This window comes from Pteropus medius, unplaced genomic scaffold (genome assembly GCF_902729225.1).
Source record: "Pteropus medius unplaced genomic scaffold, Ma_sr-lr_union100, whole genome shotgun sequence".
NCBI lineage: Eukaryota > Metazoa > Chordata > Mammalia > Chiroptera > Pteropodidae > Pteropus > Pteropus medius.
The window spans coordinates 42,430,158-42,457,392 of NW_024340849.1; the positions used below are offsets into that span (position 1 = coordinate 42,430,158).

Genomic DNA, 27,235 nt, shown 5'->3' on the forward strand with positions numbered 1-27,235 from the left:
CTAACTATAGTCACCATACTATACATTACATTCTCAGGACTTATTTATCTTTAATTTACTTTTCTCTTGGTCATTGGTTATATTTCCTTGCACCTTTATATGTCTGCTGATTTTTTATTGGATGCCAGCTATTGTGAATTTCGAACTGATAGAGAATATATTCATTTAAAGTGTGCTGCACTTTGTTATTGTACATATTTGATCCTTTTGAGGCTTGCTTTTAAGCTTTGTTGGGGTGTTAGAGCAGCTCTTAATAGCCCCACTACTAAGATGAGACATTTCTGAGCACTCTACCCAATGCTCCATGTATTACAAAGTCTTTCCGTTCTGGCTGGTGGGAAGGAGAACTATTCCCAGCCCATGTGAACTTCAAGAACTGCTTGGTCTACTACTTCTCAGTGGCTCTCTCCTCAGCACCCATAGAACAGAACTCAGCTAGAGACTCATGGACAGCAATCCAGCACTTCTTTGTGCAACTTTCTTCTAATGCTCTTTCCCACAAATTCTAGCCACTTTACCCTCCTTGAATTTCAGCCTCTATCCCCTCAACTCAATGAGGCTGACAGGTTCTGTTTCGGTTCCTCCTGGCTGAACTGCAGCCTGAGCAACCTGTCAGGGCAATAAGTTGGAGCAATCACAGTCACTCATTACTATTTCCTTTCTCTCAGGGATAATGGACCTTCATGTCTGCTAGCCAATGCCCCAGATTTCTTTTCCCCTCCTTATATTTTGCCAGTTTTTATAGTTGTTTATGGTAGGAGGACAAATTCCATAACAGTAATCTTTTGTGGGCCGACACAGAAGTCCCTTGTAGTGTAGTTTTACATTTGCTTCTCTGGGGCCCCAGACATTAGCCATTTTTATGGGAATTTTTGGCTTGAGATTCCTACACCATGAGGTGCTATAAATTTGGACTCCAAAAGCATGCAGTACTGGCTTGAAGAATCCATTAACTGTTTTCCTAACCAGAACCACCCCCAGGCAGATGGCAAGCTTCCACATACCTTCTCCATGTCAGTTGGTGACATTTTTACTATTCCCCTTCCCCTTTTTTTTTTTGACTAGGCTACCCTTTGTGCATCCCAGCTTTGTGCAGAGATCTTGGCATGCAGCTCTCCATTTTGAACAATCTGAGTCCACGTGTCTTGTTCTGGCATGGGTATTAAAACTCTAGTCCCAGGCTGTAAGGGCTGTAGCTAGGTAACGTTATGATTTTTGTATTGTGGCATCTGTGCATATTTGATTTTTATGTACTTATAATGGTTTAGAAAATTTATCCTAGTAATAGCTCAGCTTTGATTCTAATTAAAATGTTTAATGATTGTTATTTTATGTTGAGGTCTTACTAAGTTTATATCCCAATATGAACATTTAAGAGAACTCGAAAATTTTCATATTTATATACTTTAATTTACAGGTAATTAAAATTATTTAAATTCTTGGAAAGTTTTTTGTTTGTTAAGTCAGACAGGAGTAGTACTTAAAATGGAAAACAAATATATTAACTTATAAATATAGTTTAATAAGTTAAAAGGAATTTAGTTATACTAGTAAAGTTCCCTTAAAATAAATTTTTTCAATATCTAGATTTTTAGATAGAAAAATTAGATTTTAAAGATAAACTTCAGGAACTTAGGAAGATCTAGATTTTTAAATTTATTACTTTAATATATGGAATATTAATTTTATAAAACTAAACTCCGAATAGTCTTTTCTGGGCTCCAATATGATCCTTTTTGTACCAACAGCTCACATGTAGCAGGTCAAAGATTCATGAATTCTTATAAAAAGACCTTCAGCATCTTTAAACCAATAGATCCGTAGTTTGTTATTTTTCCCCGTAGAAACAGCAGTTTTTTACCTAAGCCATCAAATCATGATATAGTTGATTTAATTTAGTCATTATAATGGCTGAAGTAATTCTTATAACCATTATATTGGGAAGTCTCAGTTTATAGAACTATGAATACGAAAGCCATTTTTCTTCCTCGCTGCCATCGTATTCCATCAAGTCCCCGCTAGATGACTGGGATCTTAGTGGCCCCACACTTTGATTTCCTAAGCTTTCACACAATTTCAGAATTTAGCATACATTATTTTAAAATTGTGTTTTCATTGGATTCAAACTCCTTCTTGTTTTCTCCCCAGTCTGGGCTCCAGGGGCATGGAATCGGGGGACGGGGTAGAGGGTTCTGCTCGCACACACCTTCCTCCCTTCTACCCGCCCTGAGGATTCTGCTGCTGGTCGCATGAAGGTGCATTCGAGTTCTGTGGAGGGTCCTAGGGGCCTCTGACCTGCATAGTTCCTGGGCACGCAGATCTGCCCCGGCTTTACCCCTTTTTCCTCTCTTCGGCTACCCTGCTGGTGTCCACTCTCTTTATGGATCCACTTGTTCAGAGGAAACCCTCTCGCTCAGGGAGGAGTTTGAGACTGCTCAAGGCCAGCTGCCCTCCGCAGGGTGCCTTGACCCATTTGCTATGCCTGTTAGTGAGAGCGCAGCATCTCGCCCCTGCCCAGTGTTCAACGTCATGGCGGCAGCACCGGGCATACAGCTGGACAAGGGAATCGGCAATAGCCGGATGAGACGCAGTTTCCGGTCTTGAACTTTGCAAAGGAGAGGATACATAGGTGGTCCTCTGAACTTGTAAGGGAGTCTGTCGCCTCAGCCCTGACCCTTGGCAGGAGGAAGGAGCGGGGAAATCCTCTTTCAGTGTTACTATTTTCCTCCAGTGGTACCTGAGTGATTGTACGTGTGTGGGGGAGTTTGTGGGGTTTGGCGGGGCAAGTGTCCTAAAACAGAATGCTGTCTGTCAGCAAGCCCCTGCAAGGAAGGGCAGGCCCCAAAGTTGGCAGTTGTCTGAACTTATGAGGCAACTTTTTTTTTTTTTTAGCTATGGGCCCTTCGTTACTAATTCTGGCACTAGACACCCCATACCCTTATTACCCTTAATTACACATTATTTTCAATTACTTTGGGTATCTTAACAATGGAATCAACTTGATTGTCCAATAAGCTAACAGATGTATAGTGACAGAGTAATTTCACACCTCAACTGACCTTGGATGACTTATCTGATCCTGCTGTGAAGGTACTGCTTTAACCCAAAGGAATTTCCATCAGAAGATGAGCTACCAAGTGTTGAGAGAGATGCAGCCAGGCCAATCAGTTGAGCAGCCAAAGAGTAAGAAAGACAGAAACACTGATGGGGAAAAGGAAAGGTGTGAGGACTGTTTATTAATTGTGAGGAGGTTCCAAACCACAAGACCACCGACAGAAGTGCACATCACTGTGACAACAACAGAGGAAGCATACTGGTTGGCTTAACGAATAGTCTTCATCTTGTTAGGATGCTGAAGTATAATTGTAATCCATGAGAACTTACTGATAAAAGTCTAGTCAAATCCAAACTCTGTTCTGCAACACATTCTCTTGCTCCCTAATCATCACTCAACTTCTTTCTAACTTTATTCTGGTCTTTTCTTTAAAATTGTTTCCTAATATTTGTGCTACCAATGGTATTTTCTTAACACATAACTTGTAAAGAAAAACTATTAAAATGCTAGTTGGTACTTTTTTTTTGTATGAATAAAAGATTTGACAATCCTTCCCTTCCCCAACCTGGAACAAAAATAGGGAGTAGAAAGCATGAAGACTCCTTACACTTGACTCACACCGTTTGCACACAGGTAGCACAGGGCAGCCCAGTGCAGCTCTCCTCACTGCCCTCCCTGTGGTCACTTGGACTGCTTATTGCCTTTCTGGGGCTTTGCAGAGGCCACCCTCGCCTCCTCCTCTGGGATGAACACACTGATGGTGAAGTCACTAGTCTCCGAGCCGTACTTGTTCTTCACAACCAGCCCATATTTGCCAGAGTCAGAGGTGGTCACCCCACTGAGGGTGAAGTAGGCGGTCTTGCCGGCTTCGAACTTGAGGCTGCAGTGGTCATCTGAGGCGAGGGACTTCTCATTCTTCAACCAGGAGATCTCTGGAGTTGGGTCACCCCACACGGTGCAAGTGAGATTAAGCGCCTGCAAAACAAGTTTTATGAGAGGGAAGGAGAGATACCATATATAACGATCCAACTTCAAGAATCCCCTGGTGGTGTGGAATGACCCAACAGAGGATGAATATAAACCTCCCAGATCAGAGTTTGAACTTGTTACGTGTATGCAACCGTGTGATTTATAGTTTGAAATCAAACTTGAGTAGGTTTCTTCAGGGCCTCGGCTCTCTAGGTTCTGGAATGCTTATCATCAAAATCACATGGACTTTGCTTCCAGTTCCCATCTCCATTTTCGTTTTCATAAACACATAAACGCCTTTTGCTCTAATGTGGCATTTTGGACTCTGTCTCAGTAGAGAAACTTCCTCATTGCCATAATCACCACCTGCTCACTTTTGCATTTCAATTGCATCACAGAACCCAGCAGCAGAATCCTAACAGCTGTTTCAGATAATGTGAGTAATTTTCAAATTCCATCTTCCTTATCTTATTTCTCCCCACAAACCCTATTCAATCTGTTGCAGTTGCTCTACCAAAATGTATTTCTATTTTCCTGACCTTTTATTATATTTCCATCTGTGCTGAAATGTTTAGGCCTATAGTTTTATTCTACCTTACATTTTGGTTGAAATTTTTTTTCAATAATTGTAGATTCATATACAATTGTAAAAAACAATACAGAGATCCTGTGTACCCTTATCCAGTTTCCCCCAGTAGTTACATTTTACAAAACTATAGCATGTCACAACAAGTACATCGGTATTGGTACAATCCATTGATCTTATTTAGATTTCCCCGGTTTTATTTGTTTCATTTGTGTTATGTATGTTTACTTCTATTCACTTCCATAACCTGTCTAGGTTCATGTATCCACCACCACCATAGGGATAGAGGATGTGTTGCTTTTATAACCACACCCATTCCCCCACCCACCCGAACCTCCCAACCTCATTCCTAGCTCCTGGCAACCACTAATCTGTTTTCTGTTTGTTTCCAAATTTTGTAATTTCAAAAAACATTATATAAATAGCATCATACAGTATGTAACCTTCTGCGGTTGCCTTTTTCACTCAGCATAATTCTTTGCATATTCATCCAAGTTATTTTATGTATCAATAGTTTGTCCTTTTTTATCATTGAGTAGTGTGCCATGGTATGTTTACATCTATAAGAGTTATCTTGGCTGTTAACAGTCTTGGACTATTATGAATAAAGCTGCTATGAACATTTGTGTACAGATTTTTATTTGAATATAAGTTTTAATTTCTCTATGATAAATGCCCAGGAGTGCAATTGCTGGGTCATATGGTAAATGCATGTTTCAAACTGTTTTCCTGAGTAGTTAGACAATTTTGATTTACATTTCTACCAGCAATGTAGGAGTGATTCAGTTTCTCTGCATACTTACCAGAATTTGTTGTTGTCAATATTTTTTATTTTAGCAATTCTGATAGGTGTATTATAATATTTTATCGTGTTTTAATTTGCATTTCCCTAATGGCCAACATTGTTGAATTTACTTCACATTTTAAATTTCATTATTGCATTTCTTTCTTCCTAAAATTCAGTAAGAATAAGGAAAAAGAAGCACAGTTGTATGAAACTCGTCTCTCATTAAAGCCTTTATCTAAAGGCTTTAATAAAGATATGCCTTGTTTTATCACCCCAGTTCCAGTCACTCATCATATGTCTCTATTGCCATTTTGATGCGGGAAAAGGTTTTATTCCACTACAAATACCTCTATCCCTATGACTGGTATATTAAACTTGGTTTTAACAAAACATAGGGGTGAAGAAAGTGAATCCAGGTTAGAAATTATATTCATTGCTTTTCAGAGAGATTATTATGGAGTCAAGAAACACCATTTTAAAACTAAATGGAAAGAAATTGAGTTTCAACTGAAATAGTCTATAGAAATTCATGAAGCAGCATGTTTCTCTTCAAAGGTGAGGTATTTAACAGGATTGATTTTCCAGTAGGCGTTAGAGGTTGCTTCTTTCTTCAATTACATTTCTCATATAGTTATGTTGAAACATTTTCCTCTTCTCGTGATTTTAAAGGTAACTATGGAAAAACACTAAGTGTTCTACATGTGCCCACATCAGACAAACTTGTATCCTGCCTCTTGGCCCAAAATATTAAGATGACTTGAAAAGTGACTGCAGTTTATACCTTATATTTGGCCATTCTGAAGTCCAGCACAAGCAGCCATGGCATAAGATGAAGGTAATGGGATGTATCTTAAAACAAGGAACAAAGTCGGAGGCGCTGGAACCCATTCCCAGTCTGGAAGGAGCAGGGATAGGAGTGCTCTATGCTTACCTTGCCCTCCTGGATGGTGACCACATCGGGGAGACCGCCCAGTACCCGGGCACGATCTGAAAGCATAGGCATTTCCAGTTAATCACTAAAATGATGAGCATCAGTAATCACACTCACAAAACCACCCAGGGGTCTAATTTTCCAATCTAGTCTCCTTCCCTTTATAGTTATTTTATACCTGTTTTCAATATGCAAAATAAGGAAAAATGATCCAGTGATGCTGAATGTTTGCCCTTCACACACATTTTTCATGTACACAGGTGTCTCTGTCTGTATTTAAAATATCAACTTGAAAATGCTTTGTTGGATCAAGACTTGCCCTATAATCTTCATGGCTATTTTTAGCCCTGGCCCTTCTGCAGCTCAGTGGGGCTCAGCTTGAGGAGGCGGAGCAGATCTCTACAGAAAGCCTCCAAGCTCAGTGTGGCCTCTTTTATGAGCTTCCCTATGATTAAAAAAGGTTGCATAATTGGAGGCTGTACACCAGGGAGATCTGTAGGACTGTGAAAACATGAGATTTGAGTCTTTCCCTACAGAGCTTCCTTTCCTCTTCTCTTCATAGTTCTTGGTAGTGCTATGCAGGCCACTGTCTTTGTCCCCAGCTGAGTGGACAAAGTGCAGGAAGGGTGCTGAAATCGAAGGCTGACTCCCCAGCCAATCCATGTGCTGCGTGTGTGACTATTTCAGCCTCAGGGAAGGACATCTTTCTGTAATTCACTCAAAGCTACCCTCTCTGGCACCAATGCAGTGGCCTCCACTGTTTCATTTTTAGGCTGACTTCATTATGTGTGACTTTTGACCTTTATTTCTACAATTCTCTTCTCCAGTAAGTCAGGATTAAGCTTTGACTGAATCTCAACTATATTCTCCTGCTGATTCCATTGCACTTATACTGCTTGTTAGCACGACCTATCATCTGGCTCCCTGTGTCATTTGCTGTGTGATATTAGGTAAGACATGTCACTGTGTGGAACTCAGCCTCCTGATGTAGAATGGAGGATGATTGCATTAGACCTGTAGACATAAAGTTTTGAAACTCTGCTCCACAGCACCTATGGGATTCCTCTGAGGGTGCCTGAGAGAAGGTTAAGATGGGAAATTGAGTCTGGGAGCCAGGACCCTATCCCAACATCAATGAAGATAACTCAGCTTTTACCTACTTTATATATTGGGTCTGTGTGGAAGGTTTTTGAATTAATGTTCTATGGCTTGTAAAATTTAAAAACATAGAGCTGGAAGAGCTCTAACATCTTTCCCAGCTCTAAACTGCTGTGATCCAAATTGCTTAGGAAAACGTTCATGAACTGGAGGGAGGGTAGGGCTCCTTGCCCACAAGAGAGTTCAAGAATGGGGAGAGGCTGTCAACTGCTGCAGCTGTTGGCTTTGCTTTTGTGTCCAAGAACAGGAGGGACATACTAGGTACCAACAAGAAATGCTCCCTGTGGCTTGGACTCTCCCTAGCATGCCCCTGGTGCTGGCAACTGCCCACTCAACACTAGCAGCTGCCTCTCAAACCCAGGGCCTGAGTGGGGAGAGGGAGAGAGCAGAAAGGAGGGAGGAAAGCAGTGCACAGCAAAGGTAAAAGTTCTATCTTGAGTGACCCAGAGCCACTGAAAGGCAGACAGATGACTTTACTTCTCACTCTTCCTCCTGGTTCCCTTCCATTCCAGCTAAGGACCAACTCTACAGGTTTAACCTTCGATAGTTTTCAAATTCTGCCTCCCATACTGCAAAAAATCCTGAATGATGGATTAGTCAGTCTGTGACTTCTGGGATCCCGTAAGCCTGCATGCTTCTTGAAATATCTATGTATGAAGCAAATAGTTGATAGAAGTTAGTAGTGAGCTCATTTTGGGGTATGTAGACTCGACTGTTTAGTGTTTATTCATGCGGGCTGTGTCCAGTGAAATGAAGGAAGGCCTTACTCAGCATCTTTACAGAGGTCTCAGAAGAATGCAGAGTAGTTGTTAGGGGACCAGTTTCAGATTTCAAATTTACAAAGATTCTTGTTTCTTACTGTCTTTAATGTATATACATTTTTGATATGGTGTGTCTGCTGCAAATGCTTAATAACCTATTCTGTGGTTTGCAGCCCAGAGATTTTTCCAGATGGTTGGGTGGTAGCTCAAGTCAAGAGCTGGATGACATTCTTATGTTATAACCTAAGACCTTCTTTTCATGGACATTCTTACTCAAGGGACTAAATGAAAACATGTAGAACAACTAAGGTTTAAAAAAAAGAAAGAAATTTAAAAATTGACATTTTCACTCTCTTCTACTGTCATCATAATAGAAAACTAAAAGGTATATTTTAAAACTATGCCAGGAGTGAATGGAGAGGGAGATTACTTACTTTTCTCTGCAATGGCAGCTTGTCTGTGGTTGAGATAAACAAACAAACATACAAACAAAGAAGAATTTGGTTTTAGTGTTACTTTAAAGTAGCTAACCTTGACTGCATTTCATTGCCTCAGAGACATTTTGCTACTCAGTGAGGTAGTGGGAATCGCTGCTTTAATGCACTCGTTGAAATAAAAGACCCTCTGTCACTCAGAAGGGGTAGCAGCTCACCCAGTATTCTAAAGAAATTAGTGCATGCAAGTGACATTTGCTAGGTAAAAGGGTCTTACTTTAATCTCTGGAATTCCGCAAAGGCTTCCTCATATGCTTTAAGGGGGAAAAAAGAGAAGTTAGAATTTTCTTACCCAGAATTGATGACATAAAGAGGCTGATTAAAATTCACAACATGAAGTCAATGTGATCAGTGCAGATACAACTAATCTGACTTTGAATAAGACTATGCCTATGTGTTTGCTCTATAGTTTGATGGACTTAAGGAAATACTTTCTAAGTAGAAAAGATGAACTAGCCGAGTTTAGAAGCTCTTAGTTCCATGAGAGACCTTCAAAACCTCAGACAGAAAGGTAAAGTTTAGCTCCACTGAAGATAAAATGGGAATAAAGGTCTGTTTCAAATAAAAGTTGGTTGTCTAATAAGCATCCTGAGCATCAAAAAGGATTTTCTATTATTAAATCATCCCACATGTCATGGCCTCCTATTCAGACAGTTAAATGTTTCTATGTTATGTGGTCTGGCCCATCTATTTGTTTTAAAGAACACAAGTTTACTGCAGTCGCACTGTGTGCTAGTGCTTGCCTGAAGCAATGCTTCTAAACTGTTCAGGAGATAAGATAAAAGAGGAATGAGACAAGGAAATGAGAGCCATAGAGTTCTAAAATATTTTTTTTTCTGAGTCTGCAGAGTAAGCCACTTTGAAGACTTCAGGTGAAAGGGCAGCTTCATTTTGAAAGCTCTCTCATCTTGTCTTTAAGCTCCTCTATGGTCTGGGAATCATAATATTTTACATCTAGAAAATATTTATATAATACTAGTCTACCCCCCTTCATTTTTTGGATGAAAAAAAAAATAAGCATAAAGTCGGGTTTAAAGTCTCTGGAGATAGATGAGTTAGGCTAAACCAGGCTAAGAGTTCAGTACGCTTCTTTTTGCTCATATCACACTGAGAAAAAGACAGGCATAGGAGAGCCAGTCTGTATTTTGTGGCAGTGTCAAGCCTGGTGGGATAATCCATAGAATTTTGCTTACGGGGGATTCAAGAGAAAGGTAGTTAAAAAAGCTCTGGTGGGCCAGAGAGTAAAAGTAAATCTTTAAAAAGTTTTAAATTTATCTACCCATGTCTTATTTTCCTTTTTCTATTTGTTTCAAAGTATCAGATATTCTGTAGAAGAAACCCCCTGTTGCTGCAGTATGTGACTCAGGCACAGTGTGGCCTGGACTGTCCGAGTCCCTGGAGGCAGCCACTTACATTCCCTGCAGAGTATCTTGTCATCATGGGAAGCAGGGTAAGGGGACTTAGCACAAAACAACTCAAGGCAGGATTGAAAGGCTGCTCTCTAAATGATGAATCTACTCTCTGAAGATTAAAACACTGAGAGTTATGGCATGTTTAGACTGCATTTTAATATATGAAGAAGTGGAAGAAAAAGTCAGTCCCCAATCTCCTTGAGTAATTCTACACAGACATTTTTTTTTTTTTCAGGAAATAATAAATAAGATGAAGAGTATAGTACCAGGACAGGGAGAAATGGCAGTGTTTTTAATTTTTATTTATGATCGTATATGTTTTAACTTTTAAATTTTTAATTAAGAGTTGCAAATCGCCTTTCATCTACATTCTGAGGTGGAAGCCTTTTGCCAAGGCTCTCATGACTTTCTCCTCTTCCCTTATCTTTCCAGAACCTCCCATTCTCTCAGCAGATGACCAAGAAATCTGAGGCCATAAAGATCCAACTTTTTCAACTTCCCTCTGTTCTCCTTGATATTTGTCTTAGCTTATTTACACTTACTCCCCTCTGGTTTCTGAAGAAAAGGTATCTCTACTCCTTTCCAAGGTCGACACTGTCACCTCTGCCCCTGGATCTCCAACCTTCCATTCTTCAGATCTCTGATACCTCAATCAGTCCCCTTCACTCACATCTTCAATTCTTCCACCTCAACTGTTCCTTCCGTGAACATGCTCAAATTTCAATCACAATAAAACTAAATTTTTTCAGTGTTTGTTCCTGTTCAAGTAATTGTAAATCAATCTTCCCTTCTTTGTAAACATCTTGAAAGAGCAGTGTTTACTTTTTAACCATTCTCCACCCATTGAATTCTTGCTTCTACCACCATTGCTGAATTTAAACTACATTATTAAAATCACCAATCATCTTTCAATAGGTAATATAATGACCTCTTATCACCTTCATTCTTTTTAAAAAGCTCCATAATAAGTTCAAATCTGCAGAATATCCATTTACCTTGTCCGGAAAGATCCACTGTCTTCTGGTATCCCGTTTTGCCATCAAAGAGCTCCATTACATATTTCCCTTTGTCGTTTGGAGTGGGCTCATTGATTTGCAGCCAGATCTGCTCCCCGGTGACCCCACTCTTAATTCTGTCTGTGTACTTAACAGCAGTGCCACTGTTCAAATCAAAGGAAACATCATTATTGTTTGTTTTTGTCTAGGGCTTTATTTGTCTCTTATTGAAGATCTTACCAATTTGATCTTACCAAATTTTATAGGTTTTCAAATAATATGGGATCCACGTATGCTCTACAGCTTCAGAGAAATGATGGACCCTGAATCACTGAGCTTGGATTCCAAGGCCCAGGGTGGGGTCCACCAATATCACATTTAACTCCCAATGGCAGTCTGGGGCCCAGGCACATTGCAACACCAATACGTCTCAGCAATATTAATAACCTTTGTTTTAGCTTGGGCTTATTTGTAGGACTAAGGGAATCTTTAAAGTAAAAAGGCTAAGGTACATATCACATTACTACATATGTCATGTAGTTGGTCTATGGATATTAATCGGATTTTACAAGCTAGTCAAAAACATACTTAAGGAGGTTCATCCGTGGCTGACATCTATTGACATATGTGGTTACAAAACTATTTAAAACACATGTAAATATGCACTTGGTAGTAAGGCCAAAAGTGAATGAAAAGCAGAGTTGCTGCCAAAATGAATGAGGAACCTTCTCTGGCCCTGGGCGTGAGTTTCCCGGTATTCTATAGTAGGTCATACGCAGACCCATGCATTGTGTTCTTTTCTTTTTAACAGAATAAAAGCAAATAGAACAGTTTGTTTTGTGATCTGACGGTCTAGAAATGCCACTGTTATAGATGAAGTCAGAGAAAGGTCAAGGTAGATATATTTTCAATGATGTTAAAAGTAAGTTTATGAAGAGTTTGTAAACATGTAAGGAAATAAAGATAAAATGCACTACCCAAAACTACTTTATTTTATTAATAATTATACATAGAGAAAAGATGGAGGTATTACTATGACTAGGAAAATTATGGATAACATCATATTATAAACTCTAATTTATAATATATTATAAATATATTTTCTAAAACAAGCATGTATTGTGTTTGTAGCTATAATAAGCAAAATGAACTTTAAAAAACTTAAAAAAACAAAAATCATCAAAAGAGTTTCTATTTTCAAGTAAATATTCAACATTTTTCTTATACAGTACATTCTTAAAAGATATTAAAATTAAAATGCCATAAAAATATAAGATAAAGGAATCCATCTGTACCCATAGATTTTAGCCTGAGCAATCTAAATGTCCTGCAGAGCTAAAAAGACAGATAGTTCTCTCTTCGCTAAAATAAATATTTGAATTCTTTAATCTCTGGTTAACATGGATAATAATACCTTAAATTTGTAAAGCACTTCATGGTTTACAAAGTGCCATTAATTTCATTCTTTCATTGGGTCCATCAGTGTTATGAGATAGAGCAGGTATTATCACGTGAGATTCAGAAAATTAAAAGACTTTCCTTAGATCCAAGGGAAGACAGGAGGGAAGTCAAGACTAAAACTCATTTCAAGTTTTTTTCTCATTGTGTCACATACCTACATAAAGACAATGAAGACAATCCTCGACTCCTGAATCTTTCTTTCATAGGTGTGTGGATATATAAAACACTCATTTAGCTGACTAGACCAAATAGTGTAAGAAGTTTATGCTTTGCTAATCTAATAGCAGTTTGTTCAAAACTCAATGTTCTAATGTTTTTTAACAAATAATACTTTGAGATGAGGTAAAGCTTTTTGATTGATGATTCAATTAATTTACCTTCTCTTATTCTTCAGACTGATATATTAGAATGTCTTAAATGTCACAGAGGAATTTCCTGGAATTTGATCTATTTTAAATGATAATTACTTTCCTAAAATATATTCTGAAAGAAATAAAACAAAGAAATGAAACCCCAAGAATTCTACATTGGAATTCACTTCTCATTTTTTTTAGAACTCAGGAAATTAATAATAATAATAAAATACTGTTCTAAGTAACAGGGAAGTCATTTTAAAGAAAACACAAATGATTGCTTTGTGGGACCCAGTTCTGGTTAAATATTAATCTAGACTTTTAATGCAATTGAACACAGGTGTAGTGCCATGACAGGGAGAGTCTGGAGCCAGGCTACCTATGGATATCCTTTCACCCACCACTTAGCTGTGTCACCTAAGTCACCCTCCCCCAGCCTGAACTTCCTCTCCACTGAACTGAGAAGCACCCACCCCCAAGAGTTGTGTATATTAAATGAATTCATACATCTAAATGGCTGGAGCAGTGCCCCGCATATTGTGAATGCCCACTGACGGGAAGACATAAACAAACGTCATTGTCTGCCTCCTTTGGAAATGCCACAGTGACCCATTGCTCAGTGAGGCTCAGAAGGACTTTAGGAATGAGTGTCTGCTGCATCCTAAGTATGGACTGAAGGTGGCTGTGCCCCATCAGAGTTCTGTGCCAGGCTGCTGTTTTCTTTCAGTTCGGGAAATTCTAAGGAAGCACCAAGGTTAAGGATAACATCAAGAGTATAAATGGGAGAAATAGTTCGACTCAGAAACATATTTTGGCTTTTGGAATCCCAGAGGTGAACTTGAATGGAATCCCTCTAGAACTCCACAAAGGAAGCCTGGGATTGTGACAGATCATCAGGCTCAATCCAGTTTAAAAACATTTTCCCAAAGTCATCTTGATATCTCCAAGCCTTCCAGATGGACAAGAAACTGTGCTACTTGCTATAAACAACAATAATAACAAACTCGGACACATCTCTGGATTAGGTTTTTCTGGTGAATGGCTACTGATTCATATAACAGGAAGTTTGGTGCCTCTTGGTGCATGCTGCTTTAGTTCTGTTTCAGACCATAGCACGGGATAGCTGTGTCTACAGCAAGAGGATCAGAATTTGGCTCTGGATGCCCTGGGAAAGCAGGGGGAGACCGAGCATGACCATCTGGAGGTAGAGGTCACATTATAGAGATAGCTACAAATTGTGGTACTTCCATGATCACAAAGACGAATGTGTTAGCCAGCACTGGCCTCACCATGTATATGTTGAGGGAATGTGCCAACCTCACGCTAAGGGAATGGCCTGGGTGCTTCTGTCCTATGCTCATCAATGTCAGACCTGAGAAGTAAGAAGACTCCTTAGCTGAGATTAAAGAGGGTTGCTGTTGTTTTTCCTACCTTTTTCACTCCATAGAGAAAGAAGTTCTGCACAGCAATTAAGTTTCCATTTACTTACTTGTGGGACCAGTTAATTTTTAGATCATCCAGGTAGTAAGTAACAAAAGAATACAGACGGATGCCTTCAGCCGTGCTCTGGATTTTCAGGTCTGTAGCAGACAAAGCTGAAAGAAGCAAAGAGCATATTTCATACACCTGTAAGCCTATCCAGGAGAATAATGAAGCACTGTCATGGTGAGAACATTTTAACTTACCTATTTTTTTACATACTTCGGTCATCAGTTCTTTAAAGGCTGTGGATAGAGATTCACAGACAAAACTTTAGCATAAAAATGCTCAGTGTAAGGCTAAATCTCAAAACTATTAGTCAGCATTGTGCTCTCAAAAATATCTAACAAACAAAAACTCATAAACACAAACGACAGTATGGTGGTTACAAAAAAAGGGGTAGTGGGGAGGGAGAAAAGGGCAAATTAGGATATCAAACATACGGTGATGAAAGTAGATTTGACTTTGGGTTGTGAACACGCACTGCAATATACAGATGATATATTATAGAATTCTACACTTGGAACCTATATGATTTTATTAACTCATCAATGTTACCCCAATAAATTTAATAAAATTAAATAAGTAAATAAATGTCTGGTGAGGGGTATGTGTCACAAGGTGAGTTTTCTGATGAATTGATAATAAGTGCTCTTGGAGAAAATGACTCAATTTTAATCAAGTTTTAAAATATCCTTGCTTTTATTTTGATATTTTTTCTTCTAATTCTTAATAACTGTCACTATATTTACATTCTAGAGAAAGAGCCACAATGAGATTTCCAGGAAGGTTCTTGGCTTTAAGATTCTCTTAAGTCCCAGGAAGCCTTAGTTCACATTAGAGGAAGTTTTCATATCGGTGTCTTCAATTCATAATGAATTAACCATCTAGTAACCTGATATTTCACAGTCTAATAATGCTTTTTGCCAATAAACACATGTTGTTTTGCCTCCACCAAGAATCAGGAAGGTGAAATCAGACTTCTGCTTTTTGTTAGCAATATTGTTAAAGATATTGTTCAGGAACAAAATTGGAAGTTTGGGGGTCATATACAGGTCTTTGTTATCATGATGTATTTGTCCTTAGTAGTGTCTGAAAAATGGAAGTTGCTTTCCTGCTCTGCTAATAACTGAGAGGTTTCAAGTTTCATATATAAATCTTTCTTGCCAACTTTTATTTTTTTAATTTTTTAATTTTTTTTTTAAGTTTATTGGGATAGCATTGGTTAATACAATTGTATACTTTTCAGGTGTTAATTATAATTTGATATCTATATATTCTATTGTGTGATTACCACCCAGAGTCTAGTTTCCTTCATCTACCATATATTTGATCCCTTTTACCCACTTCACCCTCCCCCAACCCCCTATACTTGACCCTCTTTATCCTGTCTACCTCTTCCCTTCTCCCCAACCCCCTACTCTCTGGTAACCACTAGTCCATTGTCCATGTCCCTGAGTCTCTGTTTGTCCTGTTCATTTGTTGCTTTTAGGTTTATATCTCACATATGAGTGATATCATGTGATTTTCAACTTTTTCTGTCTGGCTTATTTTGCTTAGCATGATTATCTCGAGGTCCATCCAGGTTGTTGCAAATGGCAGTATTTCATCTCTTCTTATGGCTGAGTATATATGTACTGCAGCTTCCTTAGCCAATCATCTATCGTAGGACACTTCAGTTACTTCCATGTTCTGGCCACTATGAATAGTGCTGCCATGAACATTGGTGTGCAAATATCTTTTCGGATATGGTTTTCAAGTTTTTGGGGTAAATACCCAGTAGAGGGATTGCTGGATCATATGGTAGATCAATTCTTAATTTTTTAAGGAATCTCCATACTGTTTTCCAGAGCGTCTTGCCATCTTTTAAGTGTGTATTCTTAAAATCTACTTTTCACAGTAGTTTTTGATCCTGTAACATTTTTTATAGGGTTGAAACAAAAATGATGATTTATATTGAAAACAGACCCCTAGTGGACTGTGGACTATAAATTCTCTGAGGATCAAAAGTACACTTCTGATTTCTAGGAAAACTAAAAGTCGAGTAATTTTTAATATAACAGTAGTTCACTCAGTTGGAATTTCATTGAAAACAAAATCTGTGGACAAAAACATCAGCACGACTTCAATCATCAGCTCAGCCTCACTGATAATTCTGGTAACCATATACAACACACAAAACAGACCCCAGCAGTTGATGGACTGACCTTCATCCACCAGCTTCAGTCTGCTCTTATCTTTTCCTCTGTCATCTTTCAGGATAACTTCATAAAACCCAGCATCTTTCTTGGAAAACTAAGGGAGGGATAAATATACTGCATTGCAGTTTATTGTAGCTTCAGAGTTTGGTGTTTGCATTTTTAGGGCCCTGTGATTTATAGAATTGCCATCAAAACACACACTAAACAAGCATATAGCCATGTCAGCAACAAATAGTTCGCAGATGAACCTATCCATTATAATTTGACCAGCTAGCAGTCCTGATTTTTCACACTCTATGGCTATAATTGATTTGAGACTTAAAGTCCTTTATCCTTCATCCTACCTTCATATTAAAAACCAATGATGACATATTTTTGAAAGGTATGCTCTTTCAGACAAAAAGGAGATAAAAATCTATACTTAAATTAATACTATGTCTGATTGTCTCTGTACTTTTAAGAAACAAGTTGTCATGAGGTTTAAGAGAAAACAAAGAAGGATCCACTTAACTGTCCTGATATTTATCTATCTATGAAATAGTAGCTCAGAGAGGCAAGAGTTGTAGTGTCCAGCCAATACTGGTTTGACATGTGACAAATCCATGCATATCACAAGGTGAGAGAAGCTTTTGTATTCCTACAGCTTGCTTTTTAGGTGAAGTCGAGGCAGGGATCTTTAAAACAGTTAAAGGTAAGGTATTACAAATGCCTGGGGCAAAGGAATACAGAATCTAATCTCTGTTTTGGCGGAGAAAGTAGGGTATAGAACTAACATATTACATTTCACATTTATGGTCACTTACCTCTGTTATAAGCAGCGTACATATACCATCCTTAAAATCATGCTTTTCATCCACTGATATCTCCCTCTCATCTTTATACCACACAATAAGAGTCTCCTTCTTAATATTTGCCACCTAGAAGAAAAATCATAATTACAGTTCTTGAAATAAGGGAGTGCTACTTTTATGAAGCTAAATAGTGCGTAATGTAACATTAGATAGAAGAAAATGGCACTAAACGTAGAGTCAGAAGATGCTACAGGAATCATTTGAAACCTATTTTAATTGACAAACAGTTTGGAATAAAGTAGACACAAATGAATAAACTAAATCAATAGCATCTCTACTTCAAACAGTAAAAATTAACTTTAAAATTATCTGTGGACCACAAAGGAAAGACTAGATACATAAGTACTAACATACAGACTTAAAACAAAAATCTGAAAACTATAGGAGGACAAATCTGTGTCATATGATAAAACAAATGGCTTCATCAAGGGAACAGAATGAGTAAGCCCCAAAATACATCTAAATATTTTTTAAAAGATAAATGAAGCTTTGTAAGTAAATGTGGAGGAAGAATATGTTTTAAAAAATTTAAAATTTTTTCCAATTTTGAGATATAATTGACATATAATCTATAAGTTTAAGTGTACGACAACAATTTAACATATGTATATATAGTGAAATGATTACCACAGTAAGTTTCGTTAATATTCTTTAAGAAGGGTTTAATAAATTAATTGCTTAGCAATTTTAAGGAAACTCATTTAAATCCTACATGCACACATCATATCGTATCATAAATTTCAAATGGACTATTAAAGGGATCTTGAACTTTATCTACAATATTTGATTTTTTTACAAAGAAGAGTATATTCATATATTTCTTGTGTAATTAAAACTGTATGAAAAAATAGACTTTATACAAATCAAGAAAACAATCCCTAAGACCCCAGCGAACAACACAATTCCCCATAGAGGAAATAGAACTACAAACAAATAGATGAAGAAAATGTTTAATCTCATTAAAAACAAAGATAGGAAATTGCTAAACTTCCAAGGAAAAAGTGTAGTTGGAATGGTTCTGGAATAGATGTACAACTTAGAATGTAGATTTGGCCTAAAACAAAGGCAATGTGAGATTATTCTGAGATTAATAATTTAAAAAGAGTGGTGACGGTAGTGGGAATGAACAGGTGGAGCAGTGAGGATTTTTTAGGGCAGTGAAAATACTCTTTATGATACTATAATGATGTACACATGTCATTATACATTTGTCCATGCCCAGAGAATGTACAATGCTGAGTGTGAATCCTGAGTGTAAACTATGGACTTTGGGTGATTACAATGTGTCAATGTAGGTTCATCAATTGTAACAAATGTACCACTCTGGTGGGGGGAGTCGTTAATGGGCGAGGCTGTGCATGTGTGGGGACGGGGTACATGGGAAATCTCTGTAACTTCCTTTCAATTTTCTGTGAACCTAAAACTGCTCTAAAAAAGAGACTTATTAAAACGAAAAGAATAATAGTCTGTTCTTATTACTAGAGTGTGGGTAATGAATAGTAATGATCATGTTGCTTTCGCATATTTTTATGTTGTTTTATTCAAATGTTTCTTACTAACCAAGGATTATAGTAACATTCAACAGTAAGGATGTGTCACTTATCATTTGGTTCAAATGGAGGAGATGAAAAGTTGATCTTCCTCTCCTCACATTCTATTTTATCTTCATTTCCCTTGTATCAAATATTTAAAAATTATCTACTTCTTACCTTGCATTTTAATAGTACATTACATTCACCAGTCACTTCCCAGCTCAAATACTCAGCAAAATGCGGACCTATAAAATATTAATGACATTAGCAATTACTCTATTAGTCGTGAATGCAAAATCAAAGTTCATTCTTAAATTTGAACATGATTTATATTTAAAGTAAAATTTTTAAAATTCGAGATTTAGTTTTTAAATATTTTAAATGGATATATATTTAATAAGTATGTCCAATTATCTTGATTTGTAGGGGTATTAACATAAGCAATAATATTCATTTTAAATAATTTTGGAATATTTAGTTCAAGAAACTGAAGCTTTTCTCTTTACTCACTGACTATTCTTACCTTGTTTCCTGATCCATTCATGCCGCTGGAATTCAGCTTCTTTCTGCAGCTTTTTATAAACTAAAAGTTAAAAAACAAGAAAGTATGAAATTGAGTGGGGTGGTATAAATGCACATGCTAGTCACTGTGCTAAGTGATTTATATTCATTATTATAAAACTCATCCATTATGACCACTCTATTCATTTTTAGTCTTCATAGATGAAGAAATCGGCTTAGGAAGGTTAAATAATTTGTTCAAGGTCATGAAGCTAGGAGATAGTAAAATAGTATTGGATATTGTAAATGTAGAGATCTGGCCAGCCTTTCCATTGCTGCTACATTTTAAATCTTGGTGGTTTCCATAGTGGCTTATGGCAGCTGACATACAATATAGTTATAATGTATGATTAATTGATTTGGCATGGACTGCTTTTGCATATTTTTCTTCTTAATTTAAGTAATTTAAAGTAGGTACACATCATAAGATAGTATCACAGTTTATTCCTGAGACACATATACAATCTCGGTTGTTTTGCACTCTCCTTCACTAGAGAATTTTAGTAGTAAATACTTGTTTATATATGAGATAGCTTATGTGCAGTCTTGCCTGTAGGCCAGGGATAAATTTAGTGTCCTTTTAAATTAACTTTCATTTCTATGAAATGAAACACAATGGAAAGTAGTAACTGAGACTTGTATTTCGAACATGGGAATCCAGTCAATAAACAATTCCTACTACATTCCATATGACCACTTTTGTTCCATGGAGTATTTACACTGAAGGGAGCAGCGAAGTCTTCCAGTTAATGTTCCACAGAATTCTTACCATCTCCAATGAGAACAAGAGTAGAATGGCCAGTTGCTCTTCCATCTTGAAGCTGGAAAGTATATGTTCCCTCATCATCGTCCTGTAGCTTTTCCATGAACATTTCAATTATACCAGTGTTTCGGTCGATATGCATCTTATATTTCTTCAATGTGAAAAAGAAAAAAAAAATCAATGAGGTAGATATGATGACAATAGCCTGATAAAATAAACACAAACTCTAAAGAATCATTATTTTAATTTCTTGTTAACATTTTTTTAGATGAGTAAAGACTTCAAAATCTTATATCCAGGAAAAGCAAAATGTTATATGGGATACATGACCTTGACCAGAATTAATTACTGAAAAGTCTGAAATTCAAAATTTAAATATAAACAAAGTTTTGTTATCCCAAGTCAAAATGTTATCAAAAAGTTGTCTTCAGATTCTCATTTTACCTTCCAGATTACATTAGTTTTAATTAGCAGAATAATGCAAAGCTATAGGTAGCATGAAAGAAGTGGTTGTCTCATTCATTGCTATATCTCTAGCATCTAGCACATGCATGGTATAGAGCAGGAAGTTAATAAATATCTGCTGAATTAATATGTAAATAAAAATGCTTCTAAAGCATTTGAAGTCCATATGCTCCTAATGAAATGAAATTGCCCTATTAGACTGTGCTTATTTTATCATATTGCTTAGGCAAGATTTTTTTTTTTTTCCTATGTAAAGATAAATTTTAGTTGCTGGGCATACAAGCAGAAGTTCCATAATGGATTTGAATTAATGACGTTTTCCTATAACATCTCATAGAATGAAGGCTCAGGTCTGAGATCAGCTCTGTGGTGCAATTCAGGCCCCAGAACCTTCCCTGTGGGAAGCCAGTCTCCAATGAAGGGCACATGTTTGCTTAGCTATTCCCTCCCTTACCTTGTTTCCTTTATCCTCTTCTCCTGAGAGAACTCCCTCATAAATCACTTGAAGGGGAAATTCTATCTCCTAGGAAACCTGACTCAAGACAATAATTTCCACCCAATGAAATAGTACGACTAGAACAAACTGAAAAGAAAATGAACAATTCTTCGAGTTCAGAGTGTGTGTATGCATGTGCATGCAGCAACATGCAAGCATGTGTGACACATGAAGGGGAGTGGGTCTACGCACACATGTGCACAAGTGTTCCCTTAATGGCTGTGGCAGCAGGGACTGATGCCAACAATATTTTTCTTCCTCTTTGCTGACCAGGTGATGATTATAGTAGTTGATGAGAACATTTTGAAAATAGGAATGACATGGGCCACAGTAGACCCATCTACGACTTGTTCTGGATCTACACACAGTTACTATATGAGTTGAAAAGTTGAAAATTCATTCTCTCTGCAGTGATAAGTTCTCAAATGTTTTAAAAACATCTCAATGAAAGAAGAACAGTTGTTAATAGTGGCCACAAACCACACCTCTCCCCTGTCTTTTGGGTTTCCTGTATACACCTGTGATAGTACAGGTGAGAGCCAGGGACCGTAAAACCGAAGTTCTTCAGTTCCACCAGGCACTGGCCCAATTCTGGCTCTAGTGATGTCTGGGGAGGTCAAATGAAGCACAGATGTAACTCTATCGATAGAAACTATGTTTACATCAAAAGCAAAAAAGTAGATAATGATATACACAATCACCTATGTAAATAAGGTACAAATAGACATATACACACAGAAGTGTAGAAATGACCAAAAAGTGTACACCAATATGTACATCAAAAAGTTGTAAGAATTTTTGATTTGCACTTTCTGTGTTTTAAAGTTTTTTACGATAAGGATATATTGCACTTTTAACCAGAAAAACAATGAAGATATTTTTTACTGCATTTTTTTTCTGAAAAATGGACTAATAGAGGCCATTTCCTCCACATGAAGAACCAAGTCCCTGCTGGGGTTTCTGATGTATGAGTTCAGGTCAGGGTGTCGGCTCCTTTGCCTTCTCAAGGGAGCAGCTCTATTTTCATGGGTGACCATACTTCCCGATTAGCCTGGGACAGTCTTGGTTTATGACTATTGTCCTAAAAAAATTGTTGTCCCAGTTTGGATAGTATTAAACAATCAATCTATATTTTTCTCTACATGTTTTATACATGAACTTTAAATTCCCCTATTCCATGTCCAGTGATTTTTATAACAACTTATCTACATTCTAATAAGCTTCCCCAGCACATTCTGTAATGATATGTTTAGAAATCTAAAAAAATGGGAAACTTACCGGCCCTTCAAAAATTTCCTTGTCGTTAAATATGTAGTTGACTTTGGCATTACCAGATAGCTTCTCAGCTTGCATCCAAAACCGGACCTGGCCTTTCTCTAAAATTTCAACTGCCAACTCTGATTTAACTGGGACAGCTATGAAAAATAAAAAAAGTCAAAATTTATATGTGGATTTTTGATTATGTAGGGCTCAGCACACCTAACCCCCACATTGTTCAAGGGCCAATTGTATATTGATAACCAATTGTCTCGATTCAGATCTTTTTGACAAGTGAAAAAACACTCAGTGGAAATGACTATGTAGCACCGTGCTTCTTGCAAAGCCTGGAGGCACAGTGAGTGTTGTAAGGAAAGCATGCTATTGAAGGACTGAAGACCTGGGTTCTAACTCTGACTGTCACTTTGGACAAGTCAGTCACCTTTTCAGAGTCATAGATGTCTCTTGACTGTGAAGATGAAGAAGATAAACTTACCTTCAGGGGTCCCTCAGCTAATCTCTGTGACTCTACCATGGCTTTGGTTAGGTTTTTTTAGGGACAATAGCAAAGTGTGATGAAAAGCGTCTTGGACTGGCATCAGGAGAGCTGCAGCCTAGTCCAACATCGGCTACTAGCAAACTGTGCAATATTAGGCAGATTACTTCTCATATCTGGGTCTCATTTAACTAATTTATAAATTAATGGAATTGAATTGAATGTCCTAATTGACCACAATATTTTCTGGTACCGACATTTTATGATCTTAATTACTCAAGATATTTGGAAAGAAGTTAAATTTAACTTTTCCCAGCCACTTAACTCACTTTGGAGGTTCTTTAAAATGTTTTAAAAAATGAATTTTGAAAAAATTATTTTTGACTATATATATAAGATGAACTCACTTGTCATTTAAACCTTATCCGGCCCAACGGTATACCAGTTCATTTAAGTTCTCAGACCAAGCAAAATTTTTCAGAGGCAAATAAGTGAGTCATGATTAAGAAGCTATATTAAAATATACCATGGCTTGTCTCACAAAGAAAGTGAAGGAACTACATGGTATCTCTGATTTATACCTGTATCACTTAAGCTAAAATTTTAAAAGTTGGCTGACGTTTCTCAAAATAGTTTTCTAAATTTTTGTTCCCCCCTAAATTTCTTGTAACTTGAAATGTTCTCCACAAAGGCTCCTACAACAGTGGTTCAGTATTAAAGGTGGTCCAGGGCATACTTTGTGGAAAAGCATGGTTGTTTCTCAAAGTTTAGTAGTCCTGCACTATCTTTAGAGGAAATCATCACCCATTGCTTTCTCTAAAGTGTTTTGAAACTTATCTCATAATTTTAGCAAATGCTACATTTTAAATTATAAGTTTCCCAAACTTGTACCAAATGCACACAAATGGTTCTTTGTGATTATCCTAAAATTACCCTTTTCAAGTTTTAAGGGATGACTTTCATTTGCAGTAATCGATATTCACTGTAAAATTCAGTTATGGGCTCTGATGACACACCATGGTCTTAGACAGTTATTTCCTCCAGAAATGTGCTCCTCAGCTGCTAATATGGATATTATCTGCTTCACAAGGCCATCAACAGGAATGGGTATAGTACCAGAATACACTAAGACACTATGTGATAATGACCAGTGCTCAAAAGGGTTAATTTTCTTCCTCCCCTAATTTTACTGATAACAAAACTGAGCCCCAGGAAAGGTTAGTAACAAATCTGGGTAGTAGAGCTGAGACCAGGGTTATTCCCTCTATTCTGTGTTCTTTTTGGTCCCGGCTGTACACTTTGAAGAACGCTAGTGGTTTTCCAGTGTGAGCACATCTAAGTAAAGCAGGTCGTGGACAGATCCCAGGGTGGTGAGGGCGGAGGCTAAGTTTTTTCTCTACAGGATGCTCCTGTTTTCTACAAGTCTCGGTGGGGAGCAGAAAGAAGAAGCTCTTCTGGAAAAATCTGAAGACCTCATTCCAGGGAATCTAATACCTGAGTGATGTGGTTATCTAAGAGGCATGGAATGCTGGTAGAGGGGAGGGGCATGTCTTCCTGGAAGCTTCCAGCTCCCTTAACGTTCACTGTCCTCTCTGAGTAATAGGGACATTGTCTGGAGAATACCAGCGACTGGGAATCACCACAGAGGGCCTGGTGGCGAACAGCAGGTGTACACACAGATACAACCCATGTCCTGGTTAGTGTTGGCTCAGCTGTGCACACCTGGTTTAGGTACTTAACCTCTCTAGGCCTCATGTTCTTCATCTTTAAAACTAAATCACCATAGTACGAACCCTTTTAAGGTCATTGTGGATATTTAAATGATGATTCCATTTCAGCACCCTATAAATAGCCTGGCATATAATAAGTGCTTTATAAATTCGGCTATTAATATTTTGGTACCTCTTTCTTCCTCCAGTTGCTCCAACCACACCCTACAACTACCACTTATAAAATATACTATATTGACACCTAAAGGAGACATACAAAATTGATATAATTTATATATATATGTGCTTATTGTATCTGCACACATAGAGTATATGTATACAAGTGGGATAATAACCAATGTCTAAAAATGAAGAGGTATTATGTAGGATGTTGACAATACCAAAGTATACCTCCTACCATTCCCCTCATCCCCAAAGACTTAGATCTTGAGAGAATATTAAATATATTCAAATAAGCTACCTCTATATACTGCGCTTTGCTATCAATACTGGCAAGACAGACTAGGTTGTTTTCTATTTTTAGCTTTATATATTTTATTTTATTTTTCTTCTCAGTCCTAAATTTCCTTAGGCTCTCTTCTCTGGCAGTTAATTTGCTATAAAAAATATCCTTTATTTGTAGTTCTAAGGCATATGTTTACTGGTTTTCAAAATATTTTTGAAAACAGCTTAAAATAGGAGAATTTACTGTGCCAAGGATAAAGGAACACCATACTCTTTACTACAATCTGTAAGAAATGAGATGATTTAAACCTTACAAAACCTCAAGGAAACAACTTACATGTCAACATTTACTAAGAGGAAGTGGGCATAAATTGAGAAATTAGATATGCTGCTTTGACCCTACCATCATATCTCTGCAAATATTCATGTAGTGACCTGGCTGATCTAATAGCAGTGGGGAAAAGAAAAGTGCTAGAGCTGTAATATTTAAAATGCTGCTTCAGTGTGATAATGTAAACTCCTTTGGGTTGGATTTGATACTTGCATGTCAGAGTTTTTAACACATTCTCAAGTTCCCTGTATCTACCCAAATGTCACACCAAGTCTCTATTAAAAGGGTGTGCCTGAGTTTTCTGCTACCTTCTCTCCTAGAATCAATAGAGTGCTTATGCTTCTTCAAAATAAATTATTTCAGCGTAAATGACAGTGATATCAGGCAATTATTATCTCTGAGTCTATATGATAATTGAATTTCAAGGAGGCTCAGGCACCTCCAATTCAACAGTAACATCCCATTTTTTCTCATCTCCATTCTTTAAGCTAAATGTGAATGTTATTTGGATTAGCTATTGCCTAGACACGTTGTCAATATTTACTGCCTGACTGACTAGATTGGTGGATGCTGCTGTTTTTTTTCCATCTATCAATGTTTGAGAGTAGACAGTGCAGACATTAATGGGGCCTGCCTGTCTATTTGGGCTCTGGCTGTGTTCAACACAGTGACCCTCTCCTCCATGCCCTACTTCACAGGTCTGGGAACATAAAGGGAGAACATCCTGTGCAGTTTGCAGACAGCTCTTCTGCAAGCTCTTCTATGATCACTGCTGTTTCAATTAACATTTATATTTTTTTCTGAAGCATTCAAAGATAAACCAATACCACACTGATGATTTCTCATAGCATCTTTATATGGCAGGTGCTATTAAATATTACAACAGCCATTTCTAAAAAAAACCCCCAAGGCACAGGGAAATTGAAATGATGTGCCCAGATTCCAAACAGAGTATTTCCAAACTATAGAACACAGGAAGTCCAGGCCAAACCTCTGCCTTCCATACAATTTAGAATATATGCATAACTGTTAAGACACCACTCATGGTATTACTTTTCCAGTTTTATGGTGAATAATCATAGAGATGAGAAATAGTTCTCCCCCAGAATTCAGAAACTCTGCATCCTACATTCACACCCATAGGAACCCTCTTGTGCTGCTTTGCTAAACAAAGTTGGTTTTGAGAATATTACAGCTGAAGCCGAGTCATCAACAGTCTCATGATCAGACAAGCATTCCTTGGGAATGGAAGAGAGGTCAGGTAATTGGTTTTAGAGCAGTATTTGTTTATTGTTAAATCACAGGCTCTATTTAGTATTTTGGGAAAGCTATAGACTCTCTCCCTAGGAAAATGCACACATACGAACATACAGTTTTGCCTATAGTCTGGGGTCAGGGCACAGTTTCATGAGTTATTGAAACTCCTGTATTAGTGAAGAAGTTATATTTTAGGGATTAATGAGCAAAAAAATTCTTCATTTAAAAGAATGAGTTCATGCTACCACTTTCTATTTGTTTTTTCAAACTCTAGGACATAACATTCTGGGTAATCCACTACTTTGGCCAATAGATACCAGTGACAAGAGATCTTATCAAGCCAGTGGAACTTTCCAACTGTCAACAGACTTCTTTCTTTTCTTTTATGTGTCAATTGTGAATTTTAATCT

The 27,235-nt window shown here is 37.5% G+C and overlaps 1 protein-coding gene across 1 annotated transcript in view; it reads right to left on the reverse strand.

The window, feature by feature from the left end:
• Positions 1–3,213: 3,213 nt before the first annotated feature.
• MYOM1 (myomesin 1) overlaps positions 3,214–27,235 on the reverse strand; it is a 146,362-nt gene continuing 122,340 nt past the window's right edge. The window contains exons 27-39 of the mRNA XM_039845262.1: positions 22,589–22,725; positions 20,356–20,500; positions 19,549–19,608; positions 19,203–19,270; positions 17,446–17,559; positions 16,649–16,736; positions 14,648–14,686; positions 14,452–14,557; positions 11,149–11,312; positions 8,959–8,995; positions 8,682–8,704; positions 6,329–6,384; positions 3,214–4,030 (exon numbers count right to left, since the gene is read on the reverse strand). Coding sequence (XP_039701196.1) covers positions 3,737–4,030; positions 6,329–6,384; positions 8,682–8,704; positions 8,959–8,995; positions 11,149–11,312; positions 14,452–14,557; positions 14,648–14,686; positions 16,649–16,736; positions 17,446–17,559; positions 19,203–19,270; positions 19,549–19,608; positions 20,356–20,500; positions 22,589–22,725 — 1,331 coding nt within the window. The 3' untranslated portion in view covers positions 3,214–3,736. The remainder of the gene's footprint in view (positions 4,031–6,328; positions 6,385–8,681; positions 8,705–8,958; positions 8,996–11,148; positions 11,313–14,451; positions 14,558–14,647; positions 14,687–16,648; positions 16,737–17,445; positions 17,560–19,202; positions 19,271–19,548; positions 19,609–20,355; positions 20,501–22,588; positions 22,726–27,235) is intronic.